Source organism: Uloborus diversus, chromosome 7 (assembly GCF_026930045.1).
Source record: "Uloborus diversus isolate 005 chromosome 7, Udiv.v.3.1, whole genome shotgun sequence".
Classification (NCBI taxonomy): domain Eukaryota; kingdom Metazoa; phylum Arthropoda; class Arachnida; order Araneae; family Uloboridae; genus Uloborus; species Uloborus diversus.
In genome coordinates this window covers 164,652,623-164,672,698 of record NC_072737.1, presented here as the reverse complement: position 1 = coordinate 164,672,698, position 20,076 = coordinate 164,652,623, and the positions used below count along the sequence as shown (strand labels likewise).

Below are 20,076 nucleotides of genomic sequence, written 5' to 3'. Positions count from 1 at the left end.
GGTCGGTGTGGGGGAGGTCGAGTTGTAAAAATCTGATAGCTCTAGGAGGAGATCCTCTATCGGTTCCGCCGGGGACGAATATGCGGACAATAGGATAAAGGCTGTATTGTCCATCGTTGCATTCATTGCCACGAAGTCGAAAGATTGAAATGCGTTGAGAATTTTTATTTTATCTGATGGGATAAATATGGCTGCGCGGCCGCTGCTCGTGATTACCTTGCCCCATGATAGGGGAATGTTGGTCATGCTACCCTTCGACTGGTACGGCTCCTGTACCAGGAAAGTGTGCATTTTGTAATTTGCCTGAAGGCTAGGAAGCAGCAAACTTGCCGCTGTTGCCCTTTGTAAGTTAATTTGAACTATTTTTAGGGATGTGGATACGAATGACGTGTACACATCCGGAGGGGGGGGGGGGTAGATAAAAAGTTTTTGAGGTCCGAATAGTAAAAGCCCAATGAATTTCAAATGTCGAGCTGTCCGATAAGGTGTTTGCAGTTGATAACTCATATTTTATTTGGGCTTTTACTTTTTTAACTAAATTGAGGAAACAAGGGCAATTGCCGTCGCTGACAGCATGATCTGTAAAGTAATTTGTCCTGTAATAATAGTTTGATTACTCACAGTTTGTGCAGGAGGATGACGGAGCGTCACATTCCCCCACTCCGTGGCTATCTGCATAGCAGCTGTAGTGCTGATTCTTCGTGCATTTTCAGGCCACGTGACCAAAGCCCTGGCACGCATAGCATCGTCGTATTCCGAGGAATTCTCTGATGCCCATGACGTGCCAAGAGATGTTGAGCTTTGATTTGTCCATTATTTTATTGAAAGCTTCAGGTGAGCATTCGAAGATCCAGTTATTGGAATCGTTTTTGCCCCTGAGTTTGAAGCGCGGATAGACCTGCTCGTCCCCGTCAGCACATAACTGTCACCGAGTTTGCCTTAGAGACCAGGATCCTCTAGTTCTGGAGGGACGCCATAAATTATTATGCGTGGTAGTCTTTTCTTGGGTAGTCTGATCCTAATTTTGTCCTTGATCGCCGGCAGTTCTGACAGGTTTTTCCCCATCTTGGTGCAGTCCTGAATTCTGGGGAAATCTACGGCGATTCCCTCTTTTGCCTATGTATCTAACCTCTGTGACCTTAATACCGTCTGATGCTGGGCTGGATCATATGAGGATTCCATCATCGACCTCAGTCTTCTTGGTGATTTTTCCTGGGGGTCCGACGGATAGACCAACAGGGTGTGCTGCTCCCTCACTGGTTCCCTGGATTCCACATTGGGATAGGTGGAGGGGGGCCGGGGGAAGGGATGTAGTTGGTGCAGGAGGGGGTGGTGTTGCATGTGGGGCTGCCGTTATCAATTGGTTAAAAGCCTGAATGGGAAGGAGGACCTCACCTTCTGTCTGTGTTGAAGTTTCGATGCCCGGAAGAGTCGATGGGCAATCGAGATTACTAATGCTATTGTCAGTAGGGTGTGTGAGCGAAGAGGCTTCTGCCGAGGGCGTTTGGTAGTCCCGCTCCATTAGTTTAGATTTTACAGGGATCAGTGAGGAGTGAACTTGTTCCTGTAGATCGAGCTTCAGGAAATGTCTATTGTTGCGGTCCCTAGCCTTAATCAGACCCTCGAAGAATTCTAGAATATCGTCGACGCCGCTATCGTAGCTTAAGAAATTGCAAGGTGGTTGCGTTTCCTGATGGAAAAAAAAAAGTTGAAGGGGCCTGCGTGAAGATCGGCTAGGTCCGTCGAAAGGAAAGAGGAGTTTGTTGAGCATGGCCTTTCCTGCTGGTTCTGTGGTGGTGGGGGGTCTAATTTCTTCATCACAGCCAGCGGTGGTAACAGAACTGTCGGCCTGTCAAGGCTGGGGATTTGCGTTTAAAGGCGCTTTGGAGACATTTCTTAGGCATGGTGTGCGCTGGGGCCGTTCACAGTTGTCTGTACCATTCACACAATTGTATACAAAAATACTTGATTACATACACAATTAAACACATTGAATATTGGCACTTATTTGCATAAAGGCACTTATTTGCGTAACAACACACAATTTAAGAAAAGCTGATACATAGGAACAACACTGAGATTAAAACGAACAAAATGAATACCCACAATATGATATTGACATGAAAATTGCAATTTTCCAAAATACACTAATTATAATCACTTATTTGTACCTATAAAAGAAACAATACGCTGGGAAAAACCGATACATAGTAATAATATTCAGAATGCGACAAATAAAATGGGTAGCCACAATATAGGTATGTTGTTACAAGTAATGATCTTTCACTATGTTAATTAGGGGGCACAAAAAACATTAAAGAACTGTTGGTTATAGTGAAAAATGGAGAGTACCAGATCTGTTTAAAAAATTTTTTCGGAAGATGGGGTTCTGATGAGTTTTGAAATTTGCCCCTAATTAGGCCAACTTATTAGTAGAATATTTTAAAACCAGGCCTTTGATTAAAAAACTAAAGAGACCAGGTACCCTCAGAATTTTGTGCTGAACAATTTAAGCACCTACAAGTGGCATTTATATCAAAATTATAAAATTGTCCCCCTGATGTATATCCTGCCACTTACAAAAACAGGTAAAATACACTGATAGAAGAATTTACAACAACACCTGCATATAAATGAAAGCCCTATGGGCTAAAAGTATGCAGTTTACCAAAATACTGATTGTATTACAGAAATTATTAAACTTTATGCCCCAGTTACCGCCCGCTAGTCTCTGAAATTTTCCTAGAATTGCCAGTGATTTCGACTTCAAATGGTCGATATGTGCCGTCCACTTTAAGCAGTCGTCGAGCATTACCCCTACATTCTAAGTTTAAACTTCCGGGCCAAGAAAAAATTGCCCATTTGTAGGCCAACAGGAGGCCACCTTACCTACATTGGAACCTTTAGGTGCATGTAGCAAGATTTGGATTTCGAAGGCACCAAGCCATGGTCCATTAGCCAGTCATTTACCGAGGCCAGGGTCTCCTTGGCAAAAGTTTGAAGGTCCTCTGATTTGCGTGTGGATATTAAAATAATGATGACGTCCGCAAAGGCCTGCAAAATGGGTGTGAGCCGGCCATGGTAGTCGCAGCAGTGAGGCTACTACGAGGTTCCACAATTCCGGTCCACTGCAGGACCCCTGCGGACATCCCCTATATTGTGTGTTGAGCAGGACCCCATGCTCGTTTGGAAATAGATCTTCCTTTGGGAAAGAAAGTTAGTTAAAAAGTTTTGGATGCCCTCGTCGCAGTTGGTCTCCGAGAGGTAGTGGCTGATTTTATCTCATGGAAGCTTGCCAAACGCTGAGACAATGTCCAGGGATATCAGAACCATTTCATCTCCTCTCGTGATATCTTTTTGAATTTGGTCGAAAAGGGAGGCCAAGGCATGATCTACTGAGCGACGAGGGGTGAATCCGAATCGGTTTGGATGGTGGAGATTATTTAAAGCGAGAAACCCTGTAGCCTAAACAACAAGATCTTCTCAAAAAATTTTTAAATAACGGGTAACAAAATGATTGGCCAGAATGAGGAAAATTGTGATGGGTCTTATCCGCCTTAAGAAAAAGAATTAGTGCGCCTTCCTTAAGGACATTAGGGAAATAACCCAGAGAGACCCCAAAAGTGAAAAAGTCTCTAAGCGTAGAAAAATGGAATGAAAGATTCTCCAGATAATAAAATCAAGTTCATCCTTACCAGGCGCCTTTTTGCCGTGTAGCATACTGACTGCCTGGTCTACCGCTCCGTTCGTAAAGGGTACGAATGAGGAAAGGTTTAGAAGGGGGCAAAGGTGAGGGAGGGGAGCTGTATGGGGTTTTGGGATAAAAATGCTGTAGGATGTCTTGACTGAAGGATTCTTCGGTGCCTGCATCGGGGACGAGCCGTGTGATGACTGAGGGGGAAAAAGTCTTCCCAAAGAAGACCTTGTATGGTTTCCCGAAAGTTGAATGGCTTCTACTGCAGAAAGCCTTCTAGGAGGAGGCCCTGGCCTGGCGTATTGCCTTTTTGTATTTGGCCATAGCCCTTTTGTAGGAAATGGAGTATTGTGTTTCCATGGGCGAGCCTCTGTTATTTTGGTAGCGGCGTCTTGCCCCTCTTGTACAATTTTTAATTGCAGTGAGGCCGACATGCCGCCAGTTGGATGGGGGAAGGGGTAGCAAATCCTTTCCTTTTGAAGGCCAGCCCTGCGCAGTCTTGCATGGCGTGGCGACCGTGAGGGCCGACAAGAATTGATCTAGATCAGATGCTGAGGACAGGGATGGCAGGAAATCGAGTATGGGAGGTAGCCTCTCGCCACATCCTTGGCATAGCCGAGGGTTCGCGAATGGGCGTTGAAGTCAACGCCTATCAGGGTTGGCATGGGGAGGTTGAGTCTAAAAAACTGGTGAGGTCGAGAAGCAGATCTTCTATGGGTTCTGCTGGGGACGAATATGCAGACAGAAGGATGAATGGCGAGTTGTCCATGGATGTTTCAATAGCAACAAAGTCCAAGGATTGAAAGGCGTTGATTATTTTTAGATTATTGGATGGGATCATGATGGCAGCTCGGTCACTTCTGGATATGAATCTACCCCAATTAATGGATATATTGGTTTTGCTGCCCTTAGATAGGTACGGCTCCTGCACCAGAAAAACATGAGCGTTCTGGGTAACCCGAAAAGCCGATACATAGTAATAATATTCAGAATGCGACAAATGAAATGGATACCCACAATATAGGTCTGTTGTTACAAGTAATGATCTTTCACTATGTTAACTAAGGGGCACAAAATTTAAAATAATTAATGAACTGTTGGTTATAATGAATATTGGAGGGTACCAGATCAGTTTAAAAAAAATTTCTGAATACAATGAGTACCTACAAGATGGGGTTCTGATGAGTTCTGAAATTTGCCCCTAATTAGGCCAACTAATTAGTAGAATATTTTAAAACCAGGCCTTTGATTAAAAAACTAAAGAGACCAGATACCCTTCGAATTTTGTGCTGATCAATTTAAGCACCAACAAGTGGCATTTACAGTAAAATCCCTCTAATACGGACACTAACGGGACAAATATTTTTGTCCGCAATAGAGAGGTGTCCGCAGGACAGGGGTTTAATAATGCTATTTGCATTGAAACTGGGGAATTAAAAATTGTCCGCATAAGAGGGTCGTCCGCCTTTGAGGGGTGTCCGTTAGGAGGGGTTTTACTGTATATCAAAATTATAAAATTGTCCCCCTGATGTATATCCTGCCACCTGCAAAAACAGGTAAAAAACACTGATATAAGAATTTACAACAATAATTGCATATAAATGAAAGCCCTATGGGCTAAAAGTATGTAGTTTACCAAAGTACTGATTGTATTACAGAAATTATTGATAAAAAAACTTAAGAATACAAATAAAAACCTTCATGAAGAGTCGAGGCATCAATTTGTAGGCAAAATGTCCAGTGCTTCCGCTGTATTAGTTCGTAGGCAAAATGTACGATCTGTTGCATCAGGTTCTCGCCAATGCCGTAGAGTTACTCTATATTCTATTCTATTCTATTCAAGAGTCACAACTGACTTCAACTGTATTTATGTCGAGGAGTTACTCTATATAAGACCGCTCTTGCGTGTGTTGATGTGAGCACCAGTCAGTCAGATAGCTCAGTGAGCTAGAATAATAACTTCAACTAGCAATAGCAACTTCAACTTCGAACTAAACGTCACTAGCTACAACACCGGTTGTCATGGCCACCGGCAACGCCGTAGACTAGCCTGCCCTCTATCGAGAGCGTGGGTGCAATAATGAAACTTTCAACACTTAATTTAAAAATATATATCTATGACATCCATGCATGAAAATCAGTTGGTGATAGTTATAAGTAATATATATTAAAATTCGTTGAGTTTTTCAAAAAATATGCACTACATACAAAGTTATTCAATGTTGAAGTTGTAATCTAAAGTCTACGGGAGTCGAAAGAGACGATCTGCGGAAAACAATGGAAAAAGTTCTCATTCTAAAAATGCCGATGTCTCAGCAACGAAGCGTCATAAACAGAAAAATCTTACGTCAAATTAATCTGCTTGGCGAGGGCTTTCCAACGATCTGGGTTTCATGATGGATTGATGTGGATTTCCGCTTATTTCGAGTATCGGAGCAGGAGCCCGGCAAAACACGTCTTTACCCTGCGAGAGAGAGGACTGCACTCCCCTTGTGTTTGTGTTAAACTTAAACATCACCAGTGTTGCCAGATGGTCAAACCCAGATTTCCCCAATTCCCTTCCAACTTTTCCCCAAAAAGCGATGTTTTCTACCAAAATTCCCCAAATGCAAAAATTATTTTTCGACTAATATTTTCATAACATGAGCCGACTTCCTTTGATCTTTTTGTCTCTTGAAAAATTCCTCCCCCCCCCCAAATAGTCACATTTTCTTATAAAGTTCCCCAACTTTTTTTTAATTCCCATTTTCGTTTTTTTTATATCTTCTTTATCTTTATCTTTCTTTATCTTCTTTTTATTTTACTAATAATAAAGCAGAAAGTCTCTCTGTCCGGAGGATGTCTGGATGTCTGTAGGATGTCTGGATGTCTGTGACGCGCATAGCGCCTAAACCGTTCGGCCGATTTTCATTAAATTTGGCACAAAGTTAGTATGTAGCATGCGGGTGTGCACCTCGAAGCGATTTTTCGAAAATTCGATGTGGTTCTTTTTTTATTCCAATTTTAAGAAAAAAACTATCATAAATTACGAAATTATCATAACGTGGAACCGTAACATGGGCACAAGCCAATTGGCGAGATACGAAATTATCATAACGTGGAACTGTAACGTCGGTACAAGCCGATTGGCGAGAAAATTCACCATACATTATTTGTGAATATACAAGCGAACCAAAAGACCTTTTAATTTTTCTATTACGGGCGAAGCCGTGCGGGTGCCACCAGTTACTAATAATAAAGCTGAAAACCTCTCTGTCTGGATATCTCTCTGTCTGTCAGGATCTCTGTGACGCGCATAGCGCCTAGACTGTTCGGCTTATTTTCATGAAATTTGGCGAAGAATTAGTTTGTAGCATGGGGGTGTGCACCTTTAAGCGATTTTTCGAAAAATCGATTTTGTTCTTTTTCTATTCCAATTTTAAGAACATTTTCCCGAGCAAAATTATCATAAGATGGTAGGGCCGTAACCAGACTTTTGTTTCGGAGAGGGTTTTACCAAGCAGATTCTTTGAAACATTTACATGGTCTATCAAATTTGGTTTCATGTGTATTCTATTGATTTTTGTTACAATAGATTATCTTGGAGGGAGGGGATGTCGCCATCATGGGCAAAACGCCATCTTGTTACATAATAAATGAATTTCTCAATAACCACCATAACCACACAATGAGTTTGTACTATTTTTCAGTCATACTAATTTCATTTCACAAATAAAATTGAAATAATAATAATAACAACAATATTATTTATGTCATAAAAAATAAGTAAATAAATAAAATAAATAAATAATGGAAAGCATTTCTTTGGAAGAAAAATTTCGGAGGGGATTTGAACCCTATAAACCACCCCCTTGCATACGGCCTTGTAAGATGGACGAGTAAATTACCAAGCTATCATAACGTGGAACCGTAACGTGGGCAAGCCAGTGGGCGAGAAATTCATCATGCATTATTTGTAAATATACAGGGGAACCGAAAGACCTTTTAATTTTCCACTACGGGCAAAGCCCTGCGGGTGCCGCAAGTCATAAATACAAGCGCCTGACCGAGAGATAAGAAATAGCCAAATTTCTTCTATATCTAATATATAGAAGAAAGTATTGGATTCGTGCAAATTTTCGAATTTCCAATTTTGACGGATTCGAACGTTTTGAGGTGTGCTGAGTCCATTTCGACTATTTTTGGAAAATGTCTCTCTGTCTGTGTGTGTGTATGTGTGTGTGTGTGTGTGTGTCAAGTCTGTGTGTGAAAAGTTTTTTGTGGCCGCTCTACAGCAAAAACTACCGCGTGAAATCGAACGAAATTTAGTACACATATGTGCCGCTATGTGAACTTATGCCCATTGGTTTTTGGCGCGAATTCCTCCAAGGGGGGTGGAGCAATGGGACTTTTTTGAGTTACTCATGCTTGCTATTCCTCAGGAAGTAACTGGCGGAATCAAACAAAATTTGGTCCATATGTTGTCATTAACAGGAACAGGTGCTGATTCAATTTTGGTGTCAATAACTCAAACGGGGGTTGAGCTACAGAACATTTTTTGTCGTCAATTGTGACTGCTGTATCTCAAGAAATAATGAACGGAATGAAAGAAAAATTTATCGGCAAGTAGCCCTTAGTGGGTATAAGAGCTGATTTTATTTTGGTGTCAACAGCTAGAAAGAGAGTAGCGCTATCGCCCGTTCTTTTTTTTCCATTGTGAGTGCCCTATCTCAAGAAGTAATACCACGTTCTGGTTGAAATTTGGAATATATGTTAATCCATATGTAAACAGGCTTTGGTTCAATTTTGACGCCAATCGCTCCAAGAGGTGTTGATTTTTTTTTTTTTTTTGCGAATAAAAATAGCTTTATGAATGCAACAATAAGAGAGATAAATCGTAATAGATTGTCGTCTGCGTATTTCTCGTGATTTTAATTGTATGGAAATGATCGGAAATATTATCTGAATGATTTAAAAATTTTAACTGTTGCCATCTTATGTTTGTTAACAAATAAAATATTTGTAATTAATTCAGGCAAGGCTTTTAAAATAACTTTCAATTTTTGCTCTTTGCTTTGCTTTTGCAATAATTCAGACATTGGGATGGTCGTCTAGTTTTTGCATGTTTAATTTTGTTTTTGTTGGGAATATTGCATATTGTCAAGCATGGGGAGGAAACAGAAAAAAAAAAAAAAAAAAAAAAAAAATATATATATATATATATATATATATATATATATAGAAGAAAGTTTCGTAATGGCCACAACATACTAGTTTTTTTTTTTTTTTTGAGTAAAAATAGCTTTATTAATGCAACAATAAGAAAGATAAATCGTAATAGATTGTCGTCTGCGTATTTCTCGTGATTTTAATTGTATGAAAATGATCGGAAATATTATCTCAATGATTTAAAATTTTTAACTGTTGCCATCTTATGTTTGTTAACAAACAAAATATTTGTAATTAATTCAAGCAAGGCTTTTAAAACAACTTTCAATTTTCGCTCTTTGCTTTGCTTTTGCAATAATTCAGACATTGGGATGGTCGTCAAGTTTTTGCATGTGTAATTTTGTTTTTGTTGGGAATATTGCTTCCTCATCAAGCATGGGGAGGGATGAAAAAAAAAAGAAAAATATAGAAGAAAGTTTCGTGATGGCCGCAACATACTAGTTTTCTACTTGCATTTACGACTCTGCTTTTGTATGTACATTTAAGCTATGATTTTTGTATATATTTATCCAGGAACATTCTTCGTCACACTTATTTTTACCTGTTTCACGTATCTACTAGTTACTCACGCAGAACATTAGTAGGAATTCCGTAGCATAATATTTCGCATAATACGAAATGCGAATTCCATAAAGTTGAGCAAAGCTAAACCAATGCTGTTTGATACAAACAATAAAAATACTACTTCTTGACGCGAATCTAAATACGAAAAAAATCCCCAGGTTTTTCCCCAAGAAAAAAAAATTCCCCAAAAAATCCCCTCAAAACCCATTTCCCCAAAATTTCCTCAGAGAGCACCAGATTTCCCCAAAATAGAGAAATTTCCCCCAATCTGGCACCACTGTACATCACTCTCCGAGGGTCCCTTGTTTCTGTCACCAAAGTGACTTGCCCATGTATGGGGCCCCCGGCCCTTGTGTTATACAGCAGGACGTTAACCATTGAAGTTGGAATACAGCTTACGAGTGTGTAACAACTCACCTGCCGAAGCACCTAACTCTGAAAATGGAATGTGCTCCAGCGTTGAGCCCATACTCGACCGCTGCGGCAGAGGTTTATGCCGCAGTGAGTAGGAGGGTCGCGATGGCGAGTACAGAAGGCCAGTCCGTGAGGACGGCTGGAGCCGCCACCGGTGCAGATCTTTAGCAAATACTCAAGTGAGAACCTTGAGGACTGAAGGTGGAGAAGGGTTCATGTGAACAGCTGTTGAACATGTGTTAGTCGGCCCTAAGGGATCGGAGAAGTCCGTTCCGAAGCGGGACGTTACTATTCGCCTAGCGAGTCTTGCGCGAGTCCCGCTGCCGACCGAAAGGGAATGGGGTTAATATTCCCCAACCCGGACACGGAGATTGGTCCCTCGGGACCCAGTGCGGCGACGCAACCGAACTCGGAGACACCGACGGAGGACCCGGGTAAGAGTTCGTGTCCCTGGAATCGGCTCGTCCGGAGATAGGGAAACTGTTCCCGTAAAAGTACCGCGGCTCTTGCGGTGTCCGGTGCGCCTCTGCCGGTCCTTGTAAATCCGAGGGAGAGAGTGTGATTTTCGTGCCTGTCCGTACCCATATCCGCAGCGGGTCTCCAAGGTGAACAGCCTTTAGTCGATAGAACAATGTAGGTAAGGGAAGTCGGCAAGTTCGATCCGCAACTTTGGGATAAGGATTGGCTCTGAGGGCTGGGGTCCGAAGCGGGTGTGGCACTGCACCAAGACAGGGCTAGATTGGAGGCGTAAGCGGTCTGGTCCAGCCCGGACCAGCGTCAGCGCCTTCCCGTGGTCCGTAGTGTCCGGAACCACCGTTTCGGCGGTAGACAAACAGCCTGATCAGAACTGGTACGGACTAAGGGAATCCGACTGTCTAATTAAAACAAAGCATTGCGATGGCCTGTGACCGGCGCTGACGCAATGTGATTTCTGCCCAGTGCTCTGAATGTCAAAGTGAAGAAATTCATCCAAGCGCTGGTAAACGGCGGGAGTAACTACGACTGACTTAATCCTTAATACTTTAGAATACTAACATTGGACTTCGAAGAATTTTAACATTGGCAAATAATACTCTGTGTGAAAAAACTTAATAACTTTGTTTCTCTTAATTTTGTTTCAATTTGTGATACACCACTGGAAGACGACGAAAAATTCTATACCTACACGGATAAGTAGGGTAAACGGGGCACAGCTAAAAATAAATAAAGGAAATTATAAATTGTTTCTCAATATTGTTACTGACCCAGACAAAGTTGGGTATGTTTGCTAGTTTTTAAATAAAGCAATTCTTTAAATATAACTAATAGTCACTAGCTTCAATTTCATCTAATTTTTACCATAGAGGGGGCCTCTATATGTATATTTCTTTACTCTATGATTTCAGGTAGGCGTTCACAAGTCCCACGAGAAGAAACTACATAGAAAATGGTGGGAAAGAAAAGTATTTCAATAAGCTTTAAATGTCCTTAAAAACGATTGTTTTTCTGCATTTTATGAGACGGCTTATTACTGGAGGTGAGAAATGAAAGCTATAAAATAAAGTTGCAAGGAAAATGTATTGGAGTAGTACAAATAAATCTCTTCAAGTGACATCGAGAGAGAAGTTGTTTCTGAAAGAACAAGAACAAATGTTCCTAGTATAGTAGAGCTACGAAGGAGTTTTTTATTTTAAATTGTTGCGAACAAATTAGAGAATGTGTTCGGGAAAATATTGTTCCTAAATAGTAATTTTGAAGGAGAAAATCAAATTAGAGTTGCCAGAAATGATCAATCATCTAGGCGTCATTTTCTATCATGGCAATATCCATCTGTACAGTGCGGGAGGTTGTCAAAAAATGACCCATTAAGTATGGCTGGGATATTTTTTTTATCGCCCATATGTCTCAGGTTTTTACCTCGCCAAAATTTAATGAATGCAGAGAGAATTTTGAAGACTTTCAAACACTATCTTTATAAATTAATTACTAATAAACCTAATGACTTTCTTTAAAGGAGATATACAGCTTTTGAAGAATGGTCAATAAATAAATAAATAATAAATCTATTTTAAGAAAAATGGCTGTATGTGTGTCGGTGTGTGTTTGTTACTCATAAAAATAGCAATTTACGTCTGATATTTGTCAAAATCAGCAGAGAGATCCTTTTATGCTCACGAATTCATATGGGGGTGGAGGAGGGGGGGTTCCCTATGGGAAGCGTAGAAAATTTGTGGAACGGAATGTATAACAGCTAATATCTCTTTAAATATCTCTTCAAATAGTGTTGAAACAAAATCACAAAATCATGATTTTTAGTTGAATTGGTCATGCATAAAAATCAGTTCTACCTCTTAATGTATACAGTCGAGTCCCGACTTACGCGAGGGATGCGTTCCAAGACTCCTCACGTAAGTCGAAATTTCGCGTTGTGGAAAAATATATGCATACAAATTTTTTAAAGCATACCAAATCTTAGACACTTATAAACACCCCTCAAACTGCTCTAAAGCATTCCTCAACCGTACACTGTAGTTTTTTACATATAGAACTTAACATTTACTGTATTTAAAAAATAAAAAATTGCTTTATTCAACATGAAATACTTTAAGATGCACAAAATGAATATCCAATAGAAAGGAAAGACACACGGAGGTAAAACAACACGGTTGGCGCAGCATGTAGTAATACTAAAACGGATGCACTATAACAGTACTGTACAATAAGATACAGTAACACTATTTAAGAATTAAAAAATGAAGATGGTGATGATTTATGCTCCATGATCAGATCGTCATTCCTATCTAATACATTTTTAAATACGGTTGCTTCGCCTTTTCTTTCATAACGTTTCAATTTGTGACAACATCTCTTCTTCCTGATATTTTTATTAATACACATTACAAGAACAGCTACCCTTTTCATAATATTTACTTTGCTAGACTGCTCTGCAAGCTTCAATATTGAAACCAAGTTCTGAACTTTTACGAATATCTTTTTGTTTTGACTTTTAATTGTACGCATGGAAGATTCACTTATACTTATTGTCATGCTACCGTCGACGTTTTGTAGTAGTTATCAAGAATCTTAGCCTTTTTTTTTAATCAGAAACTTTCTTTTTTTCCCATCATTGCAAACTTTAGATAAAAGTGCCACCAAGGTGCCATTGTATTTCATCAACTTTAATATTTAGAATGAAAAAAAATGGTGAGGTGAGAAATTTGACTGTCAGTGATGCTTAAAGGGATGTAAACACGAAACCATTCACGAAATCAATATTTAGTAGCCAATAACGAAGCTGATACTTCCTTCCAAAAAAAATTCGTATGTGGGCGAAAAATTCACGTTAGCTCTAAAATTCGCTATTTCGCGTAAGTCGGATCGCGTTGTAGCGGGAGTCGACTGTACATTTGTTTGAGTAATAATTCCTAAGAGTTTTGGGAGTATTCTTAAACTTAAGAGAAAATTGAGCTGAAAAGAACATATTTGTACATCAAATTAAAACAGTTTTCTCCCTCTTACTTTATCCATTGCATTGATTTCGAGGTTTTCTGCGTTTTCTAATAGGAAGCTTATGATTTCTTCTTGGTTGTTTTGTGCAGCACAATGGAGGACTGTTTGTCCTTGCTGAAAGAAACAGAAAGTGGAGTTAACAGCACGAAGAAAGACGCATTTGAACATAAAGAATACAAACTGCATGCTTTTATTGCAACGGTAATTCGCGCAGATTTACAAATGCACACAGACATTTACTTTGGGAAAAAATTGAATGTTCGAACCTTAGAGCAGGAATAAGTAAATGGAGGAAACTAGACCAACCAATGGCGGCTCGTGGGAAGGGCCGGAGGGTGCCTGGGCCCCCTCACTGTTTTCAGACAAAAATTTATATTTTTTTTATTTCCCCCTTTTTTGTGCGTACGTGCTTGAAAAAAAAATGATTGTAGTCTTTTCCTGCGCATAATCCGCGGATTATGTGTTAAAAAAGTGTAAAATTAATGAGGTACGGATTATACGCTGCCGCGGATTATCTGTTCTTTTTTCTCCCTCAATACCAACGCATTGAACCTCAATATTTACAGCAGGATTCGCAGAGACCGTTACCCTGCCTGTATGCTGTGTATTTTACATAGCTTGAATGTTCAGGCTATGCAAACTAAGCAACAAACAATTTAAAAAAAGCCTTCATTTGCATAAGGTTAGGCAGTTTGCTCTTTTCTTGACTGTTTCTCTTCAAGTAATTAGCGTATACTATAATGATAAAATATATTTTAAATCAAATTTAATTTTCTCTACTTAACACAAATATTTATTTTAAGAAAATTAAAATATTAAAAAATATTTTTAAAAAAATTCTTTTTTCTTTTCAAAAACCGGGGGGGGGGGGGGACAAGTGCACCCATGATCTGGCCCCCTTACTTTTTCAAGGCACGAGCCGCCACTGAGTCCAACCATTGGCTTAGCAAAAGCTGTGGCGAAGACCCCAAGTCACGTGACTCTGCAGCGATGAATATTTGACACGCTATGCGTGAAACGAGCGAAAGAAACCTGGTTTCTTCCAACGCTTTGCTTTAAAATATATCATGTGACTTGGGGCATTTGCCGCACGGATGAAAGTCTTCTCTCCCTCCATTATTATCTCTCAATGGTTCGAACTGCTTTTTCTAAGGAAGAAAAACGTATGCATGTTCAAATAAAACTTTCAATGAGACATTTAACTGTCAAACATTCAAAAATGCAATGTATTTTTTTTCTTTCATAATTAAAAGGATGCAAATTATCTTCTGTTATCTGATGTCTTTTGTTGTATCGTTTTACATTTACCTACAGCTCTGGAATTATTTTCCTTTTATGTGATTAATATGTTAATATGATCAACAGGTTAACAGGGAATTCTAATATTTGAGCCAATATCTACAGCGTAAAAAAAATCGGAAACGTTCTTAGAAAAAAACAAGGCAATGAACAGCTAGAGTGCCTAATTTAGGCCAGTGACATATCAGACAAAAAACAGAAAAGCTTCCCGTTTAAAGTCAGTACCCATCCTGAAATTAACCTGAAATCTTTTTAAAGTATTCAAAAACTTTCCCAATAAAAGCCAGTCACGTTTTTGAAATAAATCAAAAACCTTCCAAGATCACTCACTTACATATAACTCCTAAAGCATTTTACCAAATATGGCTAAAGCTCATGGAAAACTACAAGCAAATAACGAACACCTCATGTGTCGGCTGTTCTTGCTACGCTACAGTATCACTTTACCCTCATATGGGGCTCAGTCAATCTGAACGGGCCGTAATTGAGCTGAAGCACTCAATAAAACGCTGAATATATTTTGGTACTGGTAGCTAAATATACTTTTTGCGACAGTGAGGAGATGATCGAATGCGATCCATTTTATCTACCAATAGCGCAGTCAGAAATTTGCTTTGCCCAAACCAGAGGGAAAATTTTACACTACTGGTAGATAGAATTCGATCGAATCAAACACAATCGAGTTGACTGAGCCCCTTAGTTCGACTATAGCACAGAGCAGATGGGCATTGGCGAGGTAATGGAGTTATCGTTTTTGGATGTTTACAATTTCGTAGCTGAAAGAGTATTCTTCAATAATTTGTACAGCAACCCTAGTGTTTGCCACCATGTTTGGTTAAAGTTATTTGAAAGTTACTAATTTGGCAATACTTGCATTTATTTTGATATTTCAAGTTACTTTTCAGTAAGAGATTTACTATTCCGCAATTGTGAAGGAGCAATATGATATAGGCACTCAGCGAAGAGATCCAAAGAGGTACATAAAACTATTTTAATTAACTTCGTTCATCTTCAAGGGGCCTTCCAACCTGTAACTTTGACACTGTTACTTTTTTTAAATGCCATTAAACAAGACTAAAAAGTCCATTAAAATATTAAACAATCCGTTAAATAAAAGAATTAACTAATAAAAACCATTAAAACGCAAAATTATTGGACAAATAAATAAAAAGTAATTACACATGAGTAAAAACTCAATTAAGGGGGTCCGGGACACATTTTGACATTTTTTTTTATTAAATACTTTAGAGTTTTGAAATTTTTTGCACTGATTCACCATCTATTTAATAAGCAAAATCATAACATGAATATATTTTTTGAAAAATTATTTAAAATAAATTTGATATTTTTTAAAAAATGGGGTTGCTTTAAATTGCTATAACTCAAAATACTCTCGGTCAATTTTCAAATTTTTTTTCAAAAAATTATGCACGAATATCTAAGCTTTAATTTTTCTTCGGCGATTTCAAAAATATTAATTCAATGAAAAAATAAAAATATTTGAAGAAAAACTTCGAAAAATTCAAAGATACTTTTTAAAAAAATCATATTTTCGGCAGTAAACGTTTTTCAAAATTCGCCGAGTAAAATTTAAAGTAAACTGTTTGAAAAAGATATGATCCAAATTTCATTACTTTATCTTTATCGGTTCCTGACTTAGAAGTTTGAATGCAAGAAATTTGGAAAAATTGCATCATGTAGAAAAACGCATTCAAAGTTTTCGAGTTAAATGCAATATTAGTTAAATGCATGCCACAAAAATAATTATATCTTTCGTTCTAATTAAGATAGAAACAAGATTCAAACGTCTTTTTAAGCAGAAGAAAACGTAGTAGTTTTAAAATGAAAAAAAAAAAAAAAAAAAATCAAAATTTGACGATTTTTGTGTGACGTACCCCCTTAAATGAGAAAAAAAAATGGCTAATTAAATTTTAAAACATAAACAGCTCCTTCAAGTACAAGATATTCCGCCAAATAAATATATCACATCATTAAAAAAACATGAAAAAATTCTTTAAAATGAAATATCAAAGCATTAGGTAAAACATGGTGTCGAGGTAAACAATATTTTTCTATTCTCGCCAAGGTGGATAGTTAACATGTCATCAGACGCCAATGCACCCTTATTATAACATTGAGTTTTTTAACTTAAGAGGTCAAAGTACCTTTCAAACATTTTTTTAAAAATTTAAGTAAATTTTATATTTCTTTGAAACCATAACATACATACTTATTTCTTAATCAATAATTTATTTTCAAAAATAAAAAATATTGCCTACTTTTTTTAAAAATTCAAAAAGTTGAGGAAAATTTCAAATTTTTAAAATTTCTAAGACTTTTTTATCTTTGCACTAATTAAAAAAAAGTTTTTTGCTAAACGATCACTATAATCATCTCTAAAAATCTGTGCATTCATTTGCTTATGAGTTTATTAGAAAATTTTCTGTGATTAATTATGTAAAAAATCAAAGTTTTTTTTTTAAATTTGGTTTTTAAAGGTTTAACATGCTCTAAACATTTGAGTAATTTATAAAATGCTTATCCAATGCACAGTTTTGTCAAATATGTTATCCCAATTGCAAAAAGTATTACTTTAAAGCTGTATCTTTAATAGAAAAAAAATCCTTAGGGATTCTAATGACATGAAAACACAAAAAAAAAAAAAAAGAAAACCATCATCGAGAAAAAGCAATTTAAAGTTTTTCTTTTGCATAAGAACACATAGCGCACATGGCCTAAAACTGCGCATAGCTTTTTAAATATTTGAACTAAAGCAATGAAACTTTTCCCCTGTGTTCAGAATAGTTTTTAGTTTTGAAATAAGCGATAATTTTTTTTTTATCGTTTCATCATTTTTAAGGTACTGTAACCCCTTAATTTTAAACTTCCCGATCCACACGCCTTGTAATTACTCCTTTGAAAAAGATACAAGTATCTTATTCAAAACTCTACGCACGCTTAAACTGATTTTTATTTAAACTCCAGTTAAGAACAAAAAGAACTAACTCTTTTTTTTTCTCTTCATGAATAATTCGTGGCACAAGTTATGAGCACCAACCGAGGTGAGTAGGCCGAGTTCGGCCGTCACGAAAGGATGGAACGTAATTAAGAATGCGTTCCCTACCCTGTTGACAGCTCTGCAGTTGGATCCCGCTTCGACGAGCAGTTGGACGGCGTCTTTGTATCCAAACCAGGCAGCCATCAGGAGGGGCGTCATACCGTACTGAAACAAAGAGCAATTAATTCGTCACCGAACGAGATTACGTGAGGCGGGTCGCAAAATGTTTCACGTGGGGCGCAGCAAAGATATTTTTACTTCCTTTTACAAACGAGCTGATGTAAGCATCACATTCCTTTGACTCCAATTTAATGTCATTTCCTCATGACTGGCAATTTTAATGTGATTCAATTGTTTACTCTCTAAGTATCACCAACAGTGGCCAAATTGAAACCAAATTTAAAATTAAAAAAAAAATCGTCAAATTTGTCGCCAAGTTGGTGACAAAACTTGGCGACCAAAATACTGGCGATATATCGCCAAGTATCTGACAAATTATAACACAACTTGAGTTTACATCGAAGTTAACAATGATTTCCCCCAAAAAAGGGGCAAAAGACCCCCTTAGGAACATCCGAATGCAACCAAAACAGAAGGTGCACAACTAGACCCCACTAGGAGTCTGCGTACCAAATTTCAACTTTCTAGGACATACCGTTTTGGCGGTATATCGCCAGTCTTTTGGTCGCCAAGTTTTGTCGTCAAGTTGGCGACAAATTTGGCGGGTTTTTTTTTTTTTTTTTAAATCTGGTTTCAATTTGGCCACTGTTGGTGATATTTAGAGACTAAACAATTGAATCGCATTAAAATTGCCAATAATGGGGAAATGACATTAAATTGGAGTAAAAGGAAGTCATGTGATGCACACATCAGCTCGTTTTTAAAAGGTTTTAATTTAGTCTCAACTTTCACCAATGCAGTTTACGAGGAAACCGTACAATAGTGTGATACAAATTAAAAACGTGAATAAGTAGCAATCGAAAGAACACAATCAAACACGCTTTCGGGCGCATGAATAATTTGCTCTCGTGTCCCCGTTATCAAAGTATGAGGTCTTAAAGTCTGCCCAAATTTTTGAGGAAAGTCACTTAATTTATCGAGTTTCGGTGAAAAATAGTGCACACCTTTCAAAAGCGGTAAGAAGTTTTGCTACATGGTTTCATTCGGTATTAAAAATGATAGCAACCAAACGTTTAGTCAAATAATCAGAAATTGGTTTACAATAAATAAACAAATAAAAATAGAATGAATTTCGTAATAATAAAATAAGCTTGTAAGAAATAATAACAACCTTCGATTTGCAATTTTTCATTCCCTGTCACGTATCTTATTCCTGGCCGATTAGGTGCTTTTTAATGACACCCAAGCAGTTGCACAAATTAAACTAAAACTAAACCAGGGGCAAGTACAGCAGACTAAAAAAGTAGTCTGCTGTACCTGCCCCTGGTTTGACCAGTGCTAACTGAACCATTTGAAATGAAATATTGCTAGATTGTTGGATGTTGGCCAGCCTCGTCTCTTAAAACTCCTGCCCTACTGTAATGCAGTTTTTCTCCATTATTTGGATTTTTTTTTTTTTTTTTTTGTCCATTACCTTTTTTTTTTACACTGGTAAAATTTAAAAACGCTGCATTTCCGCTGGAATAACTTTCAAAGGAAGCTCTAGCGCGTTTTCCCTTCACCTGCGAGAAAATAAAATATTTCCGGTTACATTTGTTATTTTCCATGCTTTCATACAGTTCACTTTTTGCGTTTGAAAAATCTTGAGTTCTTTCTGCCCAAAAGACAGAAATTGTCAAAAGCAAAAGTACATATTGAAGCTGTCGCAAACATGAAATACGCTGTAAAATTTATTTAACGAGCAAGAATTTTGAAAATCAAAATAACGTTTAAGGACTCTGTATTTTTACAGTACCTTTTAAGCACACTTTACAATCGTTCAGAATCTATAAAAAAAAAATTAATAATAATAATTCAAGTAAATTTCCTAATTCTTCCCATCAGGGGTCTCCATCCTACGACCCGCGGTTCACTTTCGCCCCTCGAACAGATTTTGTCTGAAAGCTTACAAACTGAAAAAAAGAAAAAATCTTTTATTTGCTAATAAACTTTCTTTTAAGTACTAGAAAATCACCCGTCATGTTATGACGGGTTGCTTTTTTATTTTTGACGTGTTCAAATAGAGATTTTTAGCACTGATTAAGAAAAAATTAAATTCATCATTGCATAATGGCTTGAACTTAAAATGGACAGTCAAGTTATCTTTATTCAATGTCTGACCAGCAAAGCAGTTGCTTATTGGATCTAGTTTTGCCTAGTCAAAAAAAAGTATTTTTCTGCTTCTCAAACC

The 20,076-nt window shown here is 37.8% G+C and overlaps 1 protein-coding gene across 1 annotated transcript in view; it reads right to left on the bottom strand.

Annotated features, from left to right (window-relative positions):
* The window catches only part of LOC129226981 (ankyrin repeat and death domain-containing protein 1A-like), a 119,453-nt gene that overhangs the window by 66,256 nt on the left and 33,121 nt on the right, over nucleotides 1–20,076 (bottom strand). The window contains exons 4-5 of the mRNA XM_054861610.1: nucleotides 17,793–17,891; nucleotides 13,379–13,483 (exon numbers count right to left, since the gene is read on the bottom strand). Coding sequence (XP_054717585.1) covers nucleotides 13,379–13,483; nucleotides 17,793–17,891 — 204 coding nt within the window. The remainder of the gene's footprint in view (nucleotides 1–13,378; nucleotides 13,484–17,792; nucleotides 17,892–20,076) is intronic.